The sequence below is a fragment of the Aedes albopictus genome, chromosome 3, assembly GCF_035046485.1.
Source record: "Aedes albopictus strain Foshan chromosome 3, AalbF5, whole genome shotgun sequence".
Taxonomy (NCBI): domain Eukaryota; kingdom Metazoa; phylum Arthropoda; class Insecta; order Diptera; family Culicidae; genus Aedes; species Aedes albopictus.
The window spans coordinates 47199627-47214627 of record NC_085138.1 but is presented as its reverse complement, the minus strand read 5'-3'; the positions used below and the strand labels follow the sequence as shown (position 1 = coordinate 47214627).

The 15001-nt window shown below is 44.5% G+C and overlaps 3 protein-coding genes and 1 long non-coding RNA gene across 19 annotated transcripts in view; 3 read left to right on the top strand and 1 right to left on the bottom strand.

Moving 5' to 3' along the window:
• LOC109405842 (low-density lipoprotein receptor) overlaps window positions 1-15001 on the bottom strand; it is a 1187857-nt gene that overhangs the window by 600599 nt on the left and 572257 nt on the right. The window lies entirely within an intron of this gene.
• LOC134291301 (uncharacterized) overlaps window positions 1-15001 on the top strand; it is a 598232-nt gene that overhangs the window by 397640 nt on the left and 185591 nt on the right. The window lies entirely within an intron of this gene.
• Window positions 3321-9045, top strand: LOC109405844 (general odorant-binding protein 45). Its single transcript, XM_062858863.1, has one exon. The coding sequence runs from the start codon at window positions 8050-8052 to the stop codon at window positions 8923-8925; it is 876 nt and encodes a 291-aa protein (XP_062714847.1). The 5' UTR covers window positions 3321-8049; the 3' UTR covers window positions 8926-9045.
• LOC109410505 (uncharacterized) lies at window positions 8930-11127 on the top strand. The gene has a single exon (XM_019684052.3). It carries the CDS (start codon window positions 9062-9064, stop codon window positions 9938-9940), a length of 879 nt encoding a protein of 292 aa, XP_019539597.2. The 5' UTR covers window positions 8930-9061; the 3' UTR covers window positions 9941-11127.

Below are 15001 nucleotides of genomic sequence, written 5' to 3'. Positions count from 1 at the left end.
ACTATCCAAGGGCTAGAAATCTCGTCAATACAGATAAGATATACAAAAAGAAACATATATCAGGGAGTTTCAAATATTATATATTAATATGTGATGAGATTTGATTCCCTACGACCGTATGCTTCTTCACAGACCAAATGATCAGTGCGACATCAGTATACATTGAGCACTCAACGCGGTCGCATGCTCAGACGACCAACTACGTTAGTGAGAACGCAACTCCAATACCGTCGTGCGGGGCTTCTTTATACACTTTTTCATGGTTTTCAACTTTAAGGCATTATAACTCGGGGACGGAAGCTCAGGTAAAATATTATCTCCTGGGCGCCCATTAAAAACACCACCCCCGGCGAAGACTGGCGCTTGAGCCTAGCTATTTATCACTGTAGTTGGAGGAAATGCCAATGTAGAACCCGTAGCTTCCGGGAAGGTAAGCCCAGCTCCCTGGGTTAGTGGGTTGGTATCAGGCTCTGCGAGCCAGCCGTAAAAAGACTAGCACCGGAAAATCAACAAGAGAAGAATGCGAAACGATACCAATGGCGACGACCCCAGCGAACAAAAAGGACTTGCGATTGGAAACTCGGTACGTGGAACTGCCGATCTCTCAACTACATTGGGAGCATCCGCATACTCGCCGATCTACTGAAGGACCGCGGGCTCGGAATCGTAGCGCTGCAGGAGGTGTGTTGGACAGGATCCATGGTGCGAACGTTTAGAGGTAATCATACCATCTACCAGAGCTGCGGCAACACACGCGAGCTGGGAACAGCTTTCATCGTGATGGGTGATATGCAGAGGCGTGTGATCGGTTGGTGGCCGATCGACGAAAGAATGTGCAGGTTGAGGATCAAAGGGCCGATTCTTCAACATCAGCATAATAAACGTGCACAGCCCACACTCCGGAAGTACTGATGATGACAAGGACGCATTTTACGCGCAGCTCGAACGCGAGTACGACCGCTGCCCAAGCCACAACGTCAAGATCATCATAGGAGATTTGAATGCTCAGGTAGGCCAGGAGGAGGAATTCGGACCGACGATTGGTAAGTTTAGCGCTCACCAGCAAACGAACGAAAACGGCCTACGACTCATTGATTTCGCCGCCTCCAAAAATATGGCCATACGTAGCACCTTTTTCCAACACAGCCTCCCTTATCGTTACACCTGGAGATCACCACAGCAGACGGAATCGCAAATCGACCACGTTCTGATTGACGGACGGCACTTCTCCGACATTATCGACGTCAGGACCTATCGTGGCGCCAACATCGACTCCGACCACTATCTGGTGATGGTCAAACTGCGCCCAAAACTCTGAGGGCGAGCTCGATGAGGCCCCTCTAGAGGACTGCTGGAGTACAGTGAAAGCAGCCATCAACGACGCAGCCGAGAGTACCATCGGGTACGTGGAACGGAATCGACGTAACGAATGGTTCGACGAAGAGTGCAGAACGGTTTTGGAAGAGAAGAACGCAGCGAGGGCGGTAATGCTGCAGCAAGGGACTCGACAGAACGTGGAACGTTACAAACAGAAGCGAAAACAGCAGACCCGCCTCTTTCGGGAGAAAAAGCGCCGCCTGGAAGAAGCGGAGTGTGAAGAAATGGAACTGCTGTGCCGTTCTCAAGAAACACGGAAGTTCTATCACAAGCTCAACGCATCCCGCAACGGCTTCGTGCCGCGAGCCGAAATATGCAGGGATAAAGACGGAGGCCTCTTGACGGACGGACGTGAGGTGATCGAAAGGTGGAAGCAGCACTTCGATCAGCACATGAACGGCGTGGAGAACGTAGGCACGGGAGCCCATGGCAACGGAAGGAACGACGACGCCAGTGCAGCGGAGAACGTAAATGAACCAACTCCCACGCTGAGGGAAGTTAAGGATGCCATTCACCAGCTCAAAACTAACAAAGCAGCTGTTAAGGATGGTATCGCAGCTGAACTCATCAAGATGGGCCCAGAAAAGTTGGTCACCTGTCTGCATCGGCTGATAGTCAGGATCTGGGAAACCGAACAGGTACCGGAGGAGTGGAAGGAAGGGGTAATCTGCCCCATTCACAAGAAAGGCGACCATTTGGAATGTGAGAACTTCAGGGCGATCACTATTTTGAATGCTGCCTACAAAGTGCTATCCCAGATCATCTTCCGTCGTCTGTCACCTAAAACGAATGAGTTCGCGGGAAGTTATCAAGCCGGCTTCATCGACGGCCGGTCGACAACGGACCAGATCTTCACCGTACGGCAAATCCTCCGGAAATACCGTGAATACCAGGCCCCAACGCATCACCTGTTCATCGACTTCAAGGCGGCATACGACAGTATTGGCCGCGCAGAGCTATGGAGAATCATGGGCGAAAATGGCTTTCCTGGGAAGCTGACTAGACTGATTGAAGCAACGATGGACGGTGTGCAAAACTGCGTAAGGTTTTCGGGTGAACTATCCAGTTCATTCGAATCTCGCCGGGGACTGCGACAAGGTGATGGACTCTCATGCCTACTCTTCAACATCGCTCTGGAAGGTGTGATGCGACGAGCCGGGCTTAACGGCCGGGGAACGATTTTCATAAAAACCCGATCAATTTGTCTGTTTTGCGGACGACATGGACAATATTGCCAGAACATTTGGAACGGTGGCAGAGCTGTACACCCGCCTGAAACGCGAAGCAGAAAAGGTCGGACTGGTGGTGAATGCCTCAAAAACAAAGTACATGCTGGTAGGCGGAACCGAAAACGACCGGATCCGTCTGGGTAGTAATGTTACGATAGACGGGGATACTTTCGAGGTGGTGGAGGAATTCGTCTACCTCGGATCCTTACTGACGGCTGACAACAACGTGAGCCGTGAAATTCGCTGGCACATCATCAGCGAAAGTCGGGCCTACTACGGGCTCCAGAAGAAACTGCGGTCGAAAAAGATTCACCCCCGCACCAAATGCGCCATGTACAAAACGCTAATAAGACCGGTAATCCTCTACGGGCACGAGACATGGACCATGCTCGAGGAGGACCTGCAAGCACTCGGAGTTTTCGAGCGACGCGTGCTAAGGACGATCATCGGCGGAGTGCAGGAGAACGGTGTGTGGCGGAGAAGGAAAAACCACGAGCTTGCTGCACTTTACGGCGAACCCAGCATCCAGAAGGTGGCCAAAGCCGGAAAAATACGGTGGGCAGGGCATGTTGCAAGAATGCCGGACAACAACCCTGCAAAGCTGGTGTTTGCAACTGATCCGGATGGCACAAGAAGGCGTGGAGCGCAGAGAGAACGATGGGTGGACCAGGTGGAGCGTGAATTGGCGAGCATCGGGCGCGACCGACGTTGGAGAGCTGCAGCAGCAAATCGAGTATTATAACGACAAATTGTTGATTCAGTATTATCATGAATTTGTTGTTAACTTCTAGTGGAGGCTCGACTGTATCGTTTCAACTATCATTAAAAACGGCTACGCAGTCTCGAAATTAGCAAACTAAATAAATGAAATGAATAAATGATTCATGCATGGCATATTTTGATTTTTATTCCATGTCAAAGTTAAACCGGGTGATTTTGTATACCTGGGGACCATTTGGACCTCAAATTGAATTCTCTATATCTTTCGATTCTGATGTTTTAGAATATTCATCTCTTCGGCAAATTTGTTCGATAAGTCATGCGTCATCTGGCGGTAGATTGGTTAATTCGTGGAGCCTCGTAGCCGTGCGGTTAGGGTCACCAAGCTTCTAATCGCACCATGCTATGGGGTGAGGGTTCGATTCCCGCTCCGGGCGATGAAACTTTTCGTGAGGATAGTTTCTTCCCCGTATCCACTGGTGCATGCTCCGTGTGTCCCTTGTCTAGTGTTAAGTTTCATTCAGTCTGTGCAGCCTCTGGCTGAAGACGGTGTCCGCGTCTTTTTAGATTGGTTAATTCGAAATGTCCTCACTAGATGACGCTATTTGACATAAACAATTTAGTAATATAATGTCTTCAAACGAAATTATCGGAAGATCAAGAGCTTGTAGAAGCATCTCGTCTTCGGGAAAGTTGCTCAGTAAGTCGAGCGCTTTCAGATAATGGACCGATTGATTCGAAACTCCACCACTGGGTGGTGCTAGTGAGCATGTATATTTTGTATCTCATATATCACTGGATCCTTATCACTTAGAAAGATGACGCCTTCGAGAAAGTTGTTGTGTTTGTCAATTACTTTCAAATGATGGGCCGTTTGATTTGAAACTCCACACATAGGTGGCGCTAGTGAGCTTGCAAATTTTACATATCATATATTTCAAGATCCTGATCACATAGAAAGATGGTGTGTTCGGCAAAGTTGTTTCATAGGTTAAGAACTTACAGATGATGCAAAATTTGATTCGGGAATCCACACATAGGTGGCGCCATTGAGTATGCAAATTTTATACTTCAAATATCCCAGCGTCCTAAAAACTCTGTTACCTTCTCTACTATCTTCAGCAAAGATGTTTGGTGAAGGTGAGTCGAGAATTTACAGATAATGGACCGTATGATTCGAAACTCTGTCACTAGATGACGCTAGGGAGCATACAAATTTTGAATCATTTTTACATCAGGATTCAGATTATTTAGTAAAATTGAAAATAAGTTGGAAGAACTTACAATTGATTAGTCGTTTTACTATGAATTTTGGTCATAGGTGGCGTCAGTGGGTATGCAATTTGTATATCTCATATAGCACAAGAGCCTGCAAGTCATAATCCCAGTGCACAATTTCTGCGCGCACTCAGAAAAAAAAACACCACTCAGTGCACACGCAGAGTGTTCACAAGGGGCTGTTCAAATATTTTTATGCACCAAACGCATAACAGTGGATCCCAAAAAAAAAGCTAAGAGACATCACATCTTGTGATATCAGAGACAAACAGACACAACAATAACACTATTTCTCACCCAAATATCTCAGGGTTTTAATTGCTTAGACTCTTCTTAGAGTGTTGGTGTGCTCGGCAATACTGTTAAGCTGGTCAAGGACTAACAGTTGATGGGCCGTTTGATTCGAAATTTCACTAATAGGTGGCGCTAAAGAGCCTATATATTTTTAATCTCAGGACGCTGGTTACTTAGCAAGATGGTTTCCACGGCAAAACTGTTTGGTAAGTTAAGAGTTTACAGTTTGATTATGCAAAATTTCATCTCTAGGCGGTGCTAGTTACAACTTTAGTTACAAAACGGTTGCAAATGATTAGGATTTCTAAAAATGTATTCAACAAGCTGTAACTTTTTTCTCTTCAGACAAATTTGAATCCAGTCAAATGGTAAACAAAGATCAATTTATTAGTCATACCTTTTCAAAATGTCATCAAATTTGAATAACTTAAGCCTAAGATATGGTAGATTATTGGACTGCAGTGAAATTAGAAGAATTTTACAAGAAACACTTCAACTTCACGTAGAGTTTACCTATCAAGTCCAAATTTGTATCAATCATAGCTAACTAGTTGAGGGTCTTGCAGTCAAAATTTGGTGCACTTAAGAAGTTATAGCTTGTTTAAAATTGTCTGGCTAATAATTAAAATTTATATGTTTTTGTAAATTTGCTACTAGCGCCACCTAAAGACAGAAACTTGAACCAAATAATTATTCACCTTGATCTTCTTAACAGCTTTGCCGAAGATACCATATTTATAAATAATCAGGATCCTGAGATTTGTAATATTTAAATAAAATGGGTAAACTTGAAAGTAATTGCAATAAATCCTGAGATAAATGAGATATTTATTTTGTATGCTCGGTACCGCCATCTACATGTGGTGTGGAGTTCCGAATTATACGGTCAATTAACTGTAAGTCGTTGATCTACCCAACAAGCTTGCCGAAGACTCCATGTTTCTTTGAGCTTAGAATCCTGAAATATATGACAAATACAATTTGCATGCTGACCAATGTCATCTACGTATGACGTATTTCCAAAATTAACGGCCCATGGTCAGTAAGTACTTGGCCTACGCAACAATTTTTCCAAATACTCCATCTTTCTAAGTGATCAGAATCCCGCGATATATGGGATATATGGAATGGGCGTGCTCAGTAACGTCACCTATACGTGGAGTTCCAAATCAAACGCTACCTACACCTGTAAGTCTTTGACGTACCAAACAACTAAGCAGGAGATATCATCTTTCTTGGTTCTCAGGATTCTGATATATGAAATATAAAATTTGCACGGTTAGTTGCGCCATCTATATGTGAAATTTTCATACAAACGGTCCACCATTAGTAAACACTTTATCTACCTAATAAACAACTTTGCTGAAGACGTCAAAATTCTATGTGGTCAGGATCTTGATATATATGTGCTCAAATAGTGAATACTTACATGCTCACTAGCGCCACCTATACATGAAATTCTGAATTAAACGGTCCAGCATCTGTTAGTCCTTGATCAACCCAACAACTTTACTGAAGACACCGGTATTCTAATAAATCAGGATCATGCGATACAGAAGAACAAATTTGGGGTCCAAATGGACCCCAGGTTTCCGAAATGGACCATCATTGAGGGTTTCCTGTAGAGGGTTAATAAACCCGAAAATAAAATAATGGCAAACAGTTCTTGTTTGACATTCGAGGTCAACCTTAATATAACGAAAGTGGAACAGTGGCTTGCAAAAGACATTGGGTCACTTTTGACAACAAATGTTCCTGTTTGACATGCACGGTAACCAAATTTACCCAAAATTGTGTGCTAAACAAAGAGTGAATTAATAATAAAAAAAATGTTTCATGAGCTTTACCTAATAGTAAGAGTAAATATGTCGTATTGAACAATGCTTGATCGATTTATGCAGGAATTGAGATAGGCCTTTAGAAGCTCATTATCCAAGTACACTAAGATTCAATCTGATCGATTTCACGATTCGACTAAACACGATAAAATTGAATTACCCATCAGCGTTAAAATGGCAACAGACCTTGCAACAAATTTCACTCCAAATTCACGCACAAATGCCATTCCCTAATCCACATCCCATTCCCAAAAGATCCAATAAGACGATAACACCACCATCCCGAAGTAAAGAGTCATAAACTATGTAGGATAACCGGAGCGCAGAGACATAGAGAGAAAGTGAGTGGGAGATAACAAGACGCTGACTGTCGTGTGTCTTGTCTGAATCTGCAGTGGCATACGTTTTCCCCATACCTAGACTAGATAGCCTAGCCTTCCCAACATTACTCGAGAGAGTTGAACGAACAGAACGTCTTAATCCCAAACACAGAAAAGCGAAGAATTTGTCGTTTCCCATGTTGATCCGCCTCCCAGGCGTCCTGTTTCTGCCTTCCACCCACTCGCATCCGATGGGAATTATTAGCCGAGGCAGTTCAGTGTGTGTCCTCCTGTTCATCAGGATTTCACGGTTGTCCGAACTTGGTGATGCCGGAACAGCCAGCCAGCCAGCCGGGAAATCTTGATCTTTATTTATTCGGGCGCACCTCAGTAGGCGTTGACTCTCGTCCCGGGTGGGGATTCCCTCTCTGTCAGGTGCTGCTCATGTGTGGGACGTGGAGGATGTGTAAATTCAGCGTGTAGTACGGCCTACTTTGATGCCACGCAGGGAGGCGTTGAATTTACGACTGCGGATTTCCGTTGAACGTTTGTTCTTCGAAAGCTTTCGAATAAATCGTTTCTAATTGCATTTCGTAGAGGTGTGTAGACACGCGGGGTGGTGGAAGAAGTTCCCGGTCGGAAGCGGAAACGGATGATGAATGCCTGGTACGTGTCTTATCACGGTTGATTGAACGCTGATTGCGCTTCGAAAGTGGTGTGATTGAGCTAATAAATGTCACCGCGACAAAGCAAGGGCACGACAGTGTGGAAAGTGGTTTGGTGTATTGACTTTCACATGGTGGCTGCTGCCTAGCGCAGCAGGCCGTGGAAGGAATGCGCGTGCCGCGGCAATCCCAAACAAGGTCAGTAGAGCAGAGGTTTGCCAAACATGCTTCGCTGGTTCGTTGGATGTTTTTGGAAAGAACGTGCCTGTCGAAGACTTGACCAGTCATAAATAACAATGCGCTTATCGAGACGGGCCATCAGTTTACGATGGCGCAGTTCGTGAGCAGCATTATCGTTGTTTGGACTTCGCTAGTGTTGTCCGTTTCGGCTCAGTATCTCCAGAATGAAGCTTTGCTACAGGCTCAGGCCACGTGCGTTGAATATCTCGGTATACCGGAGGCCCGTTTAGCGCAGTACAACATCAGTGTTTATCCACCGGATCGCGATACCATGTGCATGATTCGTTGTGCCGGAATCATTCTTGGGTTTTGGGAAGACGAACAAGGTCTGCTCATAGACGGAGCGAAACAACTGTTCCCGGATTCCTGCGACGTTGAACTAGTGGCACAAAAAGTTCTGCACTGCGCTGAACGAAAGCTGCTATCGTGTGACCCCTCGGATGCTTGTGCCAGAGCCTACTACTCCTTCCGTTGTGCCATGCGCAAGTTTGAACTATCGAGCTCTACCTCATCCTCAGGCCAAAAGCTAACCGCAGAGAAGTTTCTGAGGGCACAATACGTCTGTGCCAACACCCTTCGTATTCCTCAGGATCACCTGAAGCTGTACAATCAAGGCGTCTATCCGGATAATACGGAAACTCGCTGCCTGTTCCGATGCATCGGAATTCGCCTGGAATTGTACAGTGACGCCATGGGACCGAACCTGGAACGACTCCACTCCGAGTTTTCTGTAGATCAACCTCTGAACGAGTTCAAATCGAGAGCCGGCTACTGCTTCGAAGCCAATCGGCCCTTGATTTTGGACCATTGCACTGCTGCCTACCGAAACCTGTATCTATGCTTCCGAGAGCACTTTAACGCGTTCACCACTCAGAATCGCCAGACGCTACTGAGTCATTCACCCAGTCCACAAACCTGCCTTGATCTACAGTCCGACCTACTCCTGTACGGGGATGACGTTTGAGCAATAAAAACCAACTATCCCCAGTCAATGTTTCCTCATTTCAATTCGCACACGTGACCTTATTCCGCTTCGTCCGTTTCCTCATTAGCCTTATATAAAAATAGCCCTCCCATCCAACTCTATCCAATATCTCACCATGAAACACCTCGTGAGCCTCGTACTCATCGCTCTGACCGCCACCTCAGTCCACGCATCCCATCGGTACCGCGCAGCCGCCGAACAGTGCGTCCAATATCTCCGAATATGTCCCAGTCGCCTCGAGCAATACCTGAACTTCGTCTTCCCGGAAGATCGCGAGACGATGTGCTTCATACGCTGCGTCGCCTGCAAGCTGGACCTGTGGGACGACAAAACCGGTCTTAACTGGCCCGTTCTCGAGCCCCTTCTGTGCCCGTCGGTCCGCGATCAGATAGACGCCTGCGTCTGCCGGAAGCTCGATCGCATCGATCCGTACGATCACTGCCCGCGGGCCTACTACGCGTTCCGCTGTCTGCGCAACTACCTGCAGCAAATCTTCCTGTTCAAGGGCTACCGACACGGAGAAATTGAAGTCCCAGTAGCTCCAAAACCTGCCCCTCCGAGTTGCACTAGCTGTAGCAACAGCTTCCAGCCGCTGACGGTGACGGAGATGACGCAGAAACTGCTGCAGTGCGCCCAAAAGTGCAACCTGAAGTCAATAAATCTGTGTGATCGTACGACCGATCCGGTGGTGGAGACTCCGGAGTTCGAGTGTACCGTGTACTGCTCGTCGATCTGCTCCGGGGTGTACAGCGAGCAGAAGGGTCTTCTGATGGATAATTTGTATGCGCAGCTGGGACGATGCGAGACGCAGGAGTCATTTAACTATCGTTTGGAGCTTTGTTTTGGAAGGAATGCTCAACCGGAAGGAACCAGTCCGCCGACTGTGGTGTTTCAGCAGTATTTTAAGTGCTTGAGAGGAGACTACGAGCGATTTTATAGTAGTAACCGGGAGGAGTTGTTGCAGATTCCGGGAATTAATAATTATTGCTTCTAGGTTGTGAGATATGAATAAATCTGGATTTACGGCAGTTTTCATTATTCTTTTCCCTCTCAACGGCAGCCTTATCTGCTATACAGAGTAATGTAACATGATCAACCATGACAACTGGACATACTTGAAGACAAATAGATATTATCATATACTTTTGAAAAATTAAGATTCGTCCAAACTACTCTGGAGTTAAGTCCTTGACATCTACAACTGTTTAGTAGTTATTTTCTCTATAAACTGTTGTTCAACTATAATCTTTGTCCCCCATGGAATTATATGAAACATTTCAACATTATTCTGGGATATTTCATATCGCCCAAACAACCCCCAGTGGTCATATCGGCTATACAGAGTGTAATTGCATGTTCAACTCAACTCACAGGACCATTTGAAGACTGAGATAAATTGTTTTATGCAATTCAGTATCACAATTTCTATTCATTTTGGTATCAAAACAACCAATTTTTCCGAACTGTTTGATTATGCAACTGAAATGAGTAGCCTAATGAAAAATAATTGCATCATGTTCATAATGCAACTTATGTGAGTTGCATTATGATCATTATGCAACTCAAATAAGTTGTATGTATAATGAAAAAATCATTGCATAAAATTTTGTATGGAACTTGTTGCAAAACTCGATGTTTCAGCACTCTTTGTATGTATCCAACTCGGCAAGCCTCGTTGGATAAATGTACGACTCCTGCTGAAAAAATCAACTTTTTGCAACTTTGAGATTTTCAGAACCAGAGAATTTTCAGCGTCGACAAAACTGTCGTGGAGTTAAGTCCTTGACATTTGCAGCGTTACAGTAGTAATATTCGCTATAGACTATAACATCATACACTCCCGATCAAAAGTTTGGGGTCACCCCCTCAAAAACATGTCATTTTTTTAGACCCATATCTTCGCCAATTTGCGTCCGATTTCAAAACCCTAGATCTTATTCAAAAGATAATAAGTCAAAGAAACTTTGAACATGATTTAAAAGAAAGTTTTTCAAAAAATTTTGCATGTAAACTTGCCCCTCCAAAGTTGCCAAATTTTCTAAAAAATGAATATAAACTTACGTCAGTGTCGCTGGAAATTGGGTCGACCGAATTTTAAGATGAGAGCGGTAATATGACCCATTTTCTATAAGCTGTCAACTGCTTTTTACAGAACTTAGCTAAAAAATCTATCTTGTACCGACTTTTCGAACCCTCTAAGCAGAATACCCTCTATGAATGAGTGTAATCAGTTTCGTACCTTTTAATTTTTTTCTAGATTTTTTAGCTAAGTTCTGTAAAAAGCAGTTGAAAGCTAATAGAAAATGGGTCCTATTACCGCTCTCATCTTAAAATTTGGTCGACCCAATTTCCAGCGACACTGCCGTAAGTTTATATTCATTTTTTAGAAACTTTGGCAACTTTGGGTTAATTTTACATACACATTTTTTTGAAAAAGTTTATTTTAAATCATGTTCAAAGTTGCTTTGACTTATTATCTTTTGAATGAGACCTAGGGTTTTGAAATCGGACGCAAATTGGCGGAGATATGGGCCTAAAAAAATTACATGTTTTTGAGGGGGTGACCCCAAACTTTTGATCGGGAGTGTATATCTGACTTTTATCTATGACCCTCTTGGAATTGTACAAATCATCCCAACATTATTTTTGAACATTCCAGACCATCCAAACTTCTCCGAAGAGCAGGTCTACACTCGTAACAGTAATCATATCCGCTTTAACGAGTAACATTACATAATTTTCTATATAGATTAACGGCTGCGCAGTCTTAGGGTTCAAAAAACGAGTTTTATTATTCACCCGACGTTTCGACACGGGGATAGTGTCTTCCTCACTATCCCCGTGTCGAAACGTCGGGTGAATAATAAAACTCGTTTTTTGAACCCTAAGACTGCGTAGCCGTTAATCTATAGAGTCAAGATTACAGTCGATTTCCAACAGCAATAATTTTCTATAGTTACTGGACCTACTGGGAGATTGGTTTATATCATCATATACTTTTGGGGCATTGTAGGTCTTCCAAACTGTTATGAAGTCCAGATGAGTCCCCCAGCAGCTAGAAGGCGTTTATAGAGGAGACCAAAGAGAGGTTGCAGGGGCGGTTCAGGAGGTCCCAAGCGGTTTCAGCGGGTTACCAGGAGATCTCAGGTGTTTCCAAGAGAGTCCCAGGAGGTATCAAAGAGTAGCAGGGTACATCAGGTTCCCATGGGCACTTCAGGAGGTCTCATCGGCGCTTCAAGGACCTCAAAGAGGTTCTAGGGCGGCCTCAGGGGTGCTTCGAGCGGTTCCGGGGGTTCCACGAAAGTTCCAGCGGATGTTAGGGGTCTCTGGGGCGCTTCAGGGAGTCTCAGAGCTGTTTCAGGGGATCTCAGGGGAGATTTAGGTGATCTTAGGGGCATTTCGGCTTGTTTCTGAGACGTTTCGCAGGCGTTTTCAGGGGTCGGAGGGTCGAACGATCTCAGATGCGTTGCATGTGGTCCGAGGGGGTTTATGGGAGATTTCGGAGGCATTTCAGAAAGTTTCAGTGAACTTTTGGCGGGCTTCAGAGGTGACACGCAGGCGTTTTAAATGGTTTGGGGAGATGCAGATGCATGACATGGGGTCTGACGGGATTTTAGGGGGATTTCAGAGGTATTGGGTTTAAGAGACGTTACAGGTATGTTTTTGGGGGTTTCGAAGAATCCCAGGTGCGTTACATGGGGATCATGGGAGTTTTAGGGGGATTTTAATACTATCGCCCTTAAAACGCTCCTGAAACCCCCTGAAATTAGGAGGATGCAGGGGCGTTTAAGGAGAAATCGGGGACCTCTCAGGGACGCTCCAGGGAGTCTCAAAGAGGTTTCAGGGCGGCATCAGGAGCGCTTCAAGCGATCCCAGGGGGTTTTCAAAGGAGTTCTAGCGAGCCTCAAGGGAGTTTCAGGGGGTACCAGAAGGTCTCTGGGGCGCATCAGAGGCTCTCAGGGGCGTTTAAGGGGCTTTTATGGGGGTTTCGGCAGGTTTCGAAGGCGAGTGTAGAATTAGCATCTAAGTTAAAATACACAAAAATAAAAACTAAAAAAAAAGGTTTCGAAGGCGTTACGCAGGCGTTTTCGGGGGTCAGAGGGCCCATATAGCCGAGGCGGTAAACGCATGGGTATTCAGCATGACCATGCTGAGGGTGACGGGTTCGATTCCCGGTCGGTCCAGGATCTTTTCGTAAAGGAAATTTCCTTGACTTCCTTGGGCATAGAGTATCTTCGTGCCTGCCACACGATATACGCATGCAAAATGGTCATTGGCAGAGGAAGCTCTCAGTTAATAACTGTGGAAGTGCTCATAGAACACTAAACTGAGAAGCAGGCTTTGTCCCAATGAGGACGTTACGCCAAGAAGAGAGAGAGAGAGGGTCTCATGCGTTACATAGGGTCTGAGGGGGTCTTCGAAGGCATTTCAGGAAGTTTCAGAGGATTCTCGGTAGGCGTTACGCAGGCGTTTTAGGGAATTTCGGAAAGTTTTAGGTGCATTACACGGAGTTCGCAGAGGGGGTTCTAGGGGGATTTCGGAGGCAATTCAGAAAGTAAAAGAGCATTTTCGGTGCGGTTCAGAGGCGTTTTGAAGGTGTTTTCGGGGGCTTCGGAGGGACTCGAGACATAGGGGGTTGTTCAGAAAGGGTCAGAGGATTTCAGGCAGATATCGAAACGCTCTGAAACCATCGTAGTTCTATTGAAACGTCCTTGTAATCATCATAATAAATTTTAAATGCCCCAGAAACCCTTTGGCACGCCTTTATACCCCCTGAAACGCACTTGAAAATCACATGAAACACCCCTGAAATGCTATCAAACGCTCTTAAACCCTTTCAACTTACCTGAAACCCCCTGGAACTCTCAAAAATGCATTGAAACGCCACTGAAACCATTGTAACGCTGTTTAAAGACACCCTCTGAATCGCCCTTACAGCACCTTGAAACGTCTCTGAAACACCTAATATTATTGAAATCTCCGAAATCCCATTAAAACGCAAACCATTTGACATTCTGAATAAATTTCTGAAGGAATTTCCAAGATAATTGCTGAAAATAAATCTAAGGAGTTCTCTAATCGAATTCCTGTAGAATTCACTCAGCAAATTCTTGAAAGAAGGAGAACTCCTGCAGAAATATTATCTGAAAGAGGAAATTTCATGAGATAATTAAGAAAGAATATTCCGAAGAAATTCCTGCAGAAACGCCTTGGGATTCTCTGGTGGAGTTCAGAAAAAATATCTCCTAAAATATTTTCAGAAGATTTCGTGGAGGAATACCTTAACAAATTTCCTCTATGAGCAACTTCAGTAAGAATTCTTTTAAGAACTTCTGAAGAGATTCCGGGAGGAATTTTTATAGGGATTTCTGAAAAAAAAAAAAAAAATACACAAACACACACACAAACTATGAAGGAATTTCTTTAAGAACAACAGTTTTCGTTTCCGACGAAATTCTTGAAATGCAGATGGAATCCCCTTCAGAAGGAAACCCTGGAGGCGTTTCTGAATAGATTTCCGAAAAAAATTGAAAGAGGATTTTTGGAAAAAATTTGTAAACAAATACCTGCACAAATGCCTTGGAAACTTCTCATGGGATGCCAAAACATATCGTTTTAGTATGTTTAGAAGATCTCGTGGAGAGATTTCATGATAAAAATCCTGGACGATTTTCTGAAGAACTTTCTAAACGAATCCGTGGATGAATTTCTAACGGAACAAAGGAGCAAATAGATAAATCTTTGTAGATGTTCGTAGAAAATATCTCGAAAAAATTTCCTAGGATTTCCTGTAAAAATGTTCGAGAAAATCTTTGGAAGAATATTCAAAAAAGTCCTTGGAAAATTTTTTGAAGACATCATTGAGAATTTTCTACAGAAATTCCTAGAAGGTTTTCTGATGGAATCTCTGGATGAATATCTGGAGAAATCCATGGAAGACTTTCCAAAGGAACCACTGAAGAATAAAAAAAATCACTGGGAAAATTGCTAAACTAAATCCAAGACAGAATACGTTTGAGAAATAAAGGAGGGACATCTACAAGACTCCCCGGAG